The sequence below is a fragment of the Eriocheir sinensis genome, chromosome 33 (genome assembly GCF_024679095.1).
Source record: "Eriocheir sinensis breed Jianghai 21 chromosome 33, ASM2467909v1, whole genome shotgun sequence".
NCBI lineage: Eukaryota > Metazoa > Arthropoda > Malacostraca > Decapoda > Varunidae > Eriocheir > Eriocheir sinensis.
Window position 1 is genome coordinate 17782476 of NC_066541.1, and position 9011 is coordinate 17791486.

Here is a 9011-nt window from a genome sequence, read left to right on the forward strand (position 1 = left end):
CAGGCGAGAAAACGTAGAGGAGGAGGAGGAGGAGGAGAACGAGAAGAATGTGAATGAGGCCGAAGAGATGAGGAGAAGGAGGAGGAGGAGGAGGAGGAGGAGGAGGAGGAAGAAAATTACTAACAAAACCATGATTACTTTCACCGACGCTTGCAATTACATGGAAAAATGTAACACGATTCTATGTAATCCACTTAAATTCCCCCTCCCCTCCCCTCCCCTTCCCTTCCCTCCCCCTTTCATCATAATTCTTCCCCCTCTCCCTTTGTCCTCCTCCTCTTCCTTTCCCCTCCCCATTATAACTCTCTTCCCCTTCCTTTCCTCTCATCTTTTCTCCCCCTCCCATAATTTTCCTCCCCTCTTCTTTTTTTTCCCTCCTCCCCACAACTCTTATATATATTTTTTCTCTCCCTTTCTTCTCTTTATATTTCTATCTTCTCTCTCCCTATCTTTCTTCCTATTTTATCTCCGCCTGATTCTTTCCTCCCATATCCTCCTCCACCCTTTCCCTCCTTCCCCCTCTCCTCCTCTTCCTTCCCTTTCTTACCTCTTAAAATTTTCACCTCTTCCTCTTCCTCCAGCCCCTTCTCCTCCTCCTCCTCCTCTTTCCTCCCATTACCTCCTCCACCCTTTTCCTCCTTCCCCTTCTCCTCCTTAACCTTCCCTTTCCTTCTCTCTCTATCTGCATCTTACACTCCCCCTCCCCTCCCCTCCCCCCATTCCTTCGCCCCGCCCAAGGGTTACCTGCTTGGGTCACCCCCCGGGGCAGACACGACCTGCACATTACACACTCTGCCCCCCCCCACACCCACACCCACACACAACCAGACCCCAGACCTCTCTCTCTCTCTCTCTCTCTCTCTCTCTCTCTCTCTCTCTCTCTCTCTCTCTCTCTCTCTCTCTCTCTCTCTCTTCTCATTTATTCGTTATTTTCTTATCTTTCTCTTTTCTCATTCCCACCTTCTTTCTCCTTCTCATCTCCCTTCTTCCTCTTCCTTCTCCTCCTCCTCCTCCTTCACAACAGTTCTTCACTAATTATTCTCCTTCTCTTTTTCTTCTTCCTTTTAACAATTCCTCACTTTGCTTTTTGCTCATCAACATCTATTTTTTTTCCTTCTTTCCCCTCCATCCAACATCACCTACCACCACCACCACCTCCTCCTCCTCCTCCTCCTCTCTCATAAGAACTGGGCCGCTGGGGGCACGTCACAGGAGGGCAAGCTAGAGGTGGAGGAGGAGGAGGAGAGGGAAAGGAAGGGAGAGGGGAGGAGTGACCCGTTGCTCTCTCTCTCTCTCTCTCTCTCTCTCTCTCTCTCTCTCTCTCTCTCTCTCTCTCTCTCTCTCTCTCTTTAAAGCCCACGTTTTTTACAAATGTACAAGAGAGAGAGAGAGAGAGAGAGAGAGAGAGAAACTTAAATGTTTCTACTCTGATATTCACTTTGAGATATATGTTACTGTGTGTGTGTGTGTGTGTTTCTTCATCTCACACAATCTCCATTACGGTAAATTACAGATGATGGTGGTGGTGACGGTGGTGGTGGTGGTGGTGGTGGTAGTGGTAGTGGTGGTGGTGGTGGTGGTGGTGATGATGATGATGATGATGATGATGACGGTGGTGGTGGTGGTGATGGTGGTGATGGTGGTGATGGTGGTGGTAGTGATGGTGGTGGTGGTGGTGTATTTTGAATAACTTAAAAACATATCAACCACCATCACCACCACCCTCATCATCATTATAATCACCATAACTACCCCACCACCACCACCACCATGACCACCATCACCACCACTATCACAATTACAACCATCACCATCAACACCACAACTACCATCATTCTTAACTTTAACAATACAAATCTAACTAATTAAATAAATAGTAAATGTCCAAGTAAATGCTAACGATGATGACAATAATGATGATGAAGATAATGAAAATGATGATCCCTACTCGTCGTGCCATTTTCTTCTCATTATTTTCAATCGCAGAGACAAAAACTTCGACTAAACACACACACACACACACACACACACACACACACACACACGCCATAACCTAATTGGCGGCCGTCAAGACGCATGTGACATCATATCTTTTCCACTCTCTCTCTCTCTCTCTCTCTCTCTCTCTCTCTCTCTCTCTCTCTCTCTCTCTCTCTCTCTCTTTCCTGGGCCATTAAGGGCCGTGAAGCCTTTTTCACAAATGCGTTTTGTCTTTGTGAATAAAAGTTTCAGTCAATCTCTCTCTCTCTCTCTCTCTCTCTCTCTCTCTCTCTCTCTCTCTCTCTCTCTCTCTGTGTGTGTGTGTGTGTGTATGTGTGTGTGTGTTTCCTCGCCTTCCCCAAGACAAAACATTCCAGTGGTCAGCCTCGGCAGCTACACAAGCCATCTAGCTCGCAGCAAACAAAGGCCCTGGAACAAAAGGCCGAGTGCGGTGGTCTGGGCTCAGGTTAAGGACAGTTTTAGCTACTACGAGACAGCCTTGTATTGCCGAGAGCCGTGTGGAGGAGGTTTGGTCAGGTTTAGCTTGGATTAGGCGTGGCTTTGAGTGGTGTTTGTGTGTGTGTGGGTGTGGGGGGGGGGGGGGAAGTCTGTGTGTGTGTGTGTGTGTGTGTGTGTGTGTGTGTGTGTGTGTAGTTAGTATATATACCTAGTTTATCTAGTTGTAGCTTTACAGGGCCTGGGCTTGCGCTCGTGTGGTCCTGTGTGTGTGTGTGTGCGTGTGTGTGATAAGCATGAATGAGAGGGAAATATGAGGAAGGAAAAGTCGGGTTCTTGCGAACTCAAATCATATCACGGTAAATATCAGCGTGAGAAACAGGAATTGCGAGGCGAAGTGACTCTACAGAATGCTGAAAGATGTTCGCCTCAGTAGAAAAAATACCACAACAGGAAAATGATCCCAAAACAAGAAAAAAACACCAAAACATGAATTGCGAGGCGGAATGACTACATAATACTTAAAAGATGTTTGTACTGGTAGAAAAAATACCAAAAACAGGAAAATGATACCAAACCAGGAGAAAACCATACCGCAACAGGAAAAATTACCAGAACAAGAAAAAATACCAGCCGCTAGGAAGAAACAGGAGGTAGGAGAAACAGAAAGTAGGAAAAATATAAACAGAAGAATACATAGATGACAACAATGAAGAGTATAGAGTTTCCTGCACTTGTCACACTGCGCTGAGTTCGTGAGGGTGTGGAGTGTAAGAAACAGGAGGAGCAGGTAGGAGAAGGGAGAAGCATAAACAGAATATATAGATGATAACATTGAAGAATATAGAGTTTCCTATCCTTGTCACACAGCGCTGTCTGGAAGGGTGTGGAGTGTGAGAAACAGGAGTAGGAGGTAGAAAATAAACAGAAAAATATATAGTTGATGATAGCAGTGAGTAGTATATAGTTTAATGCCCTTGTCACACTGAGATGAGTCTGGCGAGGGTATGGAGTGTGAGAAACAGGGGAAGTAGGAAGGAGACGTTTAAACAGAAGAATATATAATTGATGATAGCAGTGAGTAGTATAGAGTTTAATGCCCTTGTCACACTGAGATGAGTCTGGCGAGGGTGTGGAGTGTGAGAAACAGGGGAAGTAGGAAGGAGACGTTTAAACAGAAGAATACATAGTTGATGATAGCAGTGAGTAGTATATAGTTTCCTGCCTTGTCACATAGCGCGGAGTCTGGCGAGGGTGTGGATTGTGAGGGGTCTCTGTAGTGCTGTTATTACGCTCATTACCCGTTCAAGGCGTCCACGGCACAGGGAAGGGAGAGAAAAATAGGAAGATGGGACTCGTGTCTCCTTTGAAATTAAAAGACCATTCCTTCCTCCATAATAGATGTTACAGATGTGTGTGTGTGTGTGTGTGTGTGTGTGTGTGTGTGTGTGTGTGTGTGTGTGTGTGTGTGTGTGTGTGTGTGTGTGTGTGTGATAGCCTCTTCTTTCTTCCCTGGATGCTAGGAGGGAGATTACCTGGCGATGTTTGATGGTGCGGGAGATATAAGTGGATGAAGGGGATGGATGAGGATGCTTAGGAATGGTACCGTGGGAGATACGGAGATAAGATGCGAGATGTTGCTATTGGGATCTGAAGGATGCTGTGTGTGTGTATATGTGTGTGTGTGTGTGTGTGTGTGTGTGTGTGTGTGTGTGTGTGTGTGTGTATTACTGATTATCATTTGGGATCTTCTTTATTTATCTTTTTTTTTTATTTATCTGGATTTGTTATTTTTTTCTACGTTTGAGCTTGTCTCCTTTTGCTGTACACACACACACACACACACACACACACACACACACACACACACACACACACACACACACACACACACACTCTCTCTCTCTTAAAGTCAGTACCATTTGCCATTAACTCGTAAGACGCAGGTAAATATTCACTGCTATTCACTATCATCAACATCAACATCAACAGACTGTTACTATTCTCGTGCCTATCCGCCTCCTCCTCCTCCTCTTCCTTTTTTCTTCCTAGTGGCTGGCCATCACCATCATCACCAACACCACTATCACCACCATAACAATCACCATCACCACGTCATGAGTGTAAAACAAGGCCAGGCTGTTTTCTTTATTTTAATGTGTGTGTGTGTGTGTGTGTGTGTGTGTGTGTGTGTGTGTGTGTGTGTGTGTGTGTGTGTAAAAGGGAGGAAACCACAAAGAGAGAGAGAGAGAGAGAGAGAGAGAGAGAGAGAGAGAGAGAGAGAGAGAGAGAGAGAGAGCAGCATTCATTTCTCAACACTAAAACATTGATACAAAGAGCAGCCCGAAACGCGACCCTTCTCCACTTAGAGCAGAGGAGCCGGCCATCCCATCCCTTCCCTCCCTTCCCTTGGGGCCTGTGGGAGCATGTCTCACTAAAATTTCCTTCACTTCCCTCCCCTTCCTTCCCTCCCTTGCATTCTCTTCCCTCCCATACCTTCCTTTCTCTTCACTTTTACTTCTCTTCATATCTTTCCTTATTTTTTCTTCCCTCCTTTCATCTTTCCTTTCCTTCCCTTCACTTCACTTCACTTCTCTCTCTCTCTCTCTCTCTCTCTCTCTCTCTCTCTCTCTCCCCTCCCATACAATCCTTGCTCTTTTTATTCTCTCTTTTCTTATCTTCCATTATTTTTCTTCCTTTCATCTCCTTCACTTCTCTCTCTCTCTCTCTCTCTCTCTCTCTCTCTCTCTCTCTCTGGAAATCAATAGCACAAAAACTGACAAAAATAACAGGCGGGAGCGCAGCACAAGTCCTCCCTCAGAACAGACCTCGTAAGGAAGTAGGAGTTTTTGAGGCACTAGAAGAGAGGGACATTTTGAGGGTATGGAGGGAGAGAAAATGTATGTATCAACGGAAATACACTTGAAATCAGCGAAGGAAGGAAGGAGGGAAGGAAAAAGAAAGAAGGAAGGAAGGAAGAAAGGAGAGAATATGTACGAACGGAGATAGACCTTTGATATTAATGAAGGAAAGAAGAAAAGAAGGAAGAAAGGAAAGAAAGTGTAGCAACGGAGATACACTTGAAATCAGCGAAGGAAGGAAGGAATCAAGGAGGGAAAGAAGGGAGGAAGAAATAATTGAAGGAAGAGAGGAAAGAAAGAGTGCAGAGAAGGAAGCATGAAGGGAAATTTAAGGAATAAGAAGATGAAAGAAGGAAGGAGGGAAGGAGAGGACGAAATAGGAAGGAAGGAAGGCAAGGAAGAATGAAAAGGGAGAGAAAAAGGATGTGGATAAAATGTTAACTAACAAAGGGAAATAAGGCAAAGAAAAAGGAGTAAGCAATAATAATAATAATAATAATAATAATAATAATAATAATAATAGAAATACCGTATGTAAGATAAGAAAAAGAAACACAATACTACATAACTTAGCATCGTAACTTTCCTCCGCCTCCTCCTCTACCTCTTCCTCCTCCTCCTCTTCCTCCTCAAGCAAAATCAATTCCTGGTACAGTGCAGGTATGGTGGTTAGTCTCACTCCCAAGGTCAACAAAGAGAGAGAAAGAGAGAGAGAGAGAGAGAGTGGGGGGGGGGGGTAAGAGAAAGAAGAGAGAATATCAACTGAGAAAAAAATAGGCAGGTAAACTCTCACCTTACCGAAAACTTGTAATTAAGGTGGGCGAGATGCGTGGGCGGGAGGGTGGGGTGGGTGGGTGGGTTGTGCTCTCTCTCTCTCTCTCTCTCTCTCTCTCTCTCTCTCTCTCTCCCCGTACTACCGCGGTATCAATTTTTAATGACCTGTTTCTGGAAAGGCGAATGAATGAGGAAGATGAAGTGGAGACTAGCTTACCGCACCAACACGACCTCCTCTTCCTCCTCCTTCTTCTTCTCAGGTTATGGTTCTTATCGTCCTTTTCTCCCACTTCTCCCCTTTTAATCCACTCTTTTCTTATCCCCCTTCTTCCCTCCACCACACCTCCCTTCTCTGCCTTTCCTCCTCCTCCCTAAAACATGATTGCAGGTGTTCGAGAATAAAATGTCGACCGCATTATGTTTAGGAGAATTACGCCACACACACACACACACACACACACACAAAAGGTCTGACTACAAACCTTCGTGAGAGAGAGAGAGAGAGAGAGAGAGAGAGAGAGAGAGAGAGAAAGGTCATGATCAATTCACAAGTAATTATTCAGAAAGGGAAAACCCCGTCCGTGGTACTGCTCGCTATGTCACTCGCAGCCTCTCTCTCTCTCTCTCTCTCTCTCTCTCTCTCTCTCAAGTTGTCAGAAGGTAAGTCATCAAACTCGGGTAAAAAAAAAAGACCTCTAGCGGAAAGGTTACTAGTTAGGCGTTGCAGTGGTGTGTGTGTGTGTGTGTGTGTTAGTGAACTCGTATTTGTGATGCCTTTGTTAGCTTTGTTTCCTCCTCTTCCTTTTTTCTCTTTCCTTTTTGTCTATATTCCCAGTTCTCCTGTTCCATTTTTACTTAGCCTACTACTCCTCCCTGTCTCTCGTCCTCTTCCTGTCTATTCTTCTGCTTTTGTTTCTAGTTCCTCCTCTTCTCCACACTCGCTCTTTTCCCCTCCATTATCAACACCAATCTTCTCCACATTCTCCTCCTCTTCTTGTTTTCCTTGTATTCCATATTCCTAATCTCATCTTACTTCTGCTCATTGGTTTTCCTCTTCTTGTGTTTCTAGTTCCTCCTCTTCCTCCACACTCGCTCTCTCCCCCTCCACTATCAACACCAATCTTCTCCATCTTCTCCTCCTCCTCTTCTTCCTCCTTGAGAGTCACGCTTCAAAAATCACTGACGGACATGAAGGAGGGCGAGGCTCGGCGCTGGCTCTCCTCCTCCTCCTCCTCCTCCTCTTTCTTCTCCTCCTCCTCCTCCCACGTAGAGAAATGAGGAAAACTTGGAGGAAACGGAGAGACGAAGGGAACAAAAATCATGTGGGCATCCTTAAGAATATAGAAAACAACGGGAAAAAGGGAGTTTGGGAACAGCGGGGAGAAGGAAAAGAATTAAAAACCCGGAGAAAGGAGAAAATAACACTGATGGAGAAACGTTAGGCGATGGAAAACAAGGAAAAACCTGGGAAAAGTAAGTTGGGGCCAGGCTGGAAGAGGGAAAAGTTATGGGGTTAAAAAAAAAAATTCCTGGGGCCAAGCTGGGGGAATGAAAAGTTATGGGGTTAGGAGTTTTATTTTTCCTGGGGCCAAGCTGGGGAAAGGAAAAGTTATGGGGTTAGGAGAAGGGTATTTTTTCCTGGGGCCAAGCTGGGGAAAGGAAAAGTTACGGGGTTGGGAGAGGGGTACTTTTTTCCTGGGGCCAAGCTGGGAGAAGGAAAAGTTATGGGGTTAGGAGAGGGGTATTTTTTTCCTGGGGCCAAGCTGGGGAAAGGAAAAGTTACGGGGTTGGGAGAGGGGTACTTTTTTCCTGGGGCCAAGCTGGGGAAAGGAAAAGTTACGGGGTTAGGAGAGGGGTATTTTTTTCCTGGGGCCAAGCTGGGGAAAGGAAAAGTTACGGGGTTAGAAGTAACTTTTTTCCGTGGTTGCCTTACCTTCTTTCCATCGCGGAACTTGAGGGCGCCTTCGACTAGAGTGTTATCAACCATAGCTTTGTCTCACCTTCCACTGCACTGATCACATTATCTTATCTTACAACACTCGCGCCGCCCAAACTTCCCCTCCCCTCCTCCTGCCCACTGACACAAGATGCGAGAACGCCCAATGACAGCACACCCGAGCACAGTAGCAGCGATACTCCCTCTCCCACCGCTCACTTCACACTGCCTGCCACACGTCGCCGCTGGTCGCGCGCGCGGGAGAGTCGCCCTTCCTCTCCGCCCCGCCACTCTGCTCCACCTCCTGCCGGCCTCGCTGCCAGACCTAGGACCAGGGATGGACGGAATACAAAAATTGTGTATTAGAATGTGAATACTGCAAATTCCAACGAATACTAATACGAATTCGAATACAATGAAATAGCTTTAATTCGAATACATACACGAATACTTCTTGAAAGTATTCATGAATACATTCATGAATACTTTATTCGTCAGATTCTTCGCAAAATACGAATATCTTACCATTGTATTCGAATACGAATGGAAATACTTTGATATATATATCAATAATTATTCGAATACGAATACGAATACACCCATATACGGTAGTCGAATGTATTCGAATACGAATAGCCACCGAATATGAATACTCCATCCCTGCCTTGGACGTGCCTGGCTCATGTGGCTATGTGCCTGGTCTCGTCTCGTCTCTTTATTTTCTAGGAATGTTAAAATAATCAGATTTTTTCAGCTGTTTTGGCGTAGAGGTAGCGGTAGGGAACGGAAGCAGTAGACGCCGCTTGATTAAACGCCTTGAACTATGGCTAGGTTAACTCACCTTGTCTAGGTATGGCCATTAATAATGATAATAACGACAACAACTTGGAAAAATAAGGCTGGTGAAGTTGGAGTTCATGAGGAGCCGCTGCGACACTTGTCTGCAGCTCCAGCGGCCCCAAGGACCTTCCTGAACCGTCTTATGATCTGTCATGACCTTCTTA

The 9011-nt window shown here is 45.5% G+C and overlaps 1 protein-coding gene across 2 annotated transcripts in view; it reads right to left on the bottom strand.

The window, feature by feature from the left end:
• The window catches only part of LOC127006816 (mucin-6-like), a 58887-nt gene extending 50615 nt beyond the window's left edge, over positions 1 to 8272 (bottom strand). The window contains exon 1 of one of the 2 annotated variants that reach the window (XM_050877167.1): positions 8005 to 8268. In XM_050877167.1, the coding sequence (XP_050733124.1) occupies positions 8005 to 8058 (54 nt within the window). In that variant the 5' untranslated portion in view covers positions 8059 to 8268. Of the gene's footprint in view, positions 1 to 8004 lie in introns of both variants that reach the window. The other variant, XM_050877165.1, reaches the window with a different exon arrangement.
• Between the last annotated feature and the right edge of the window lie 739 nt (positions 8273 to 9011).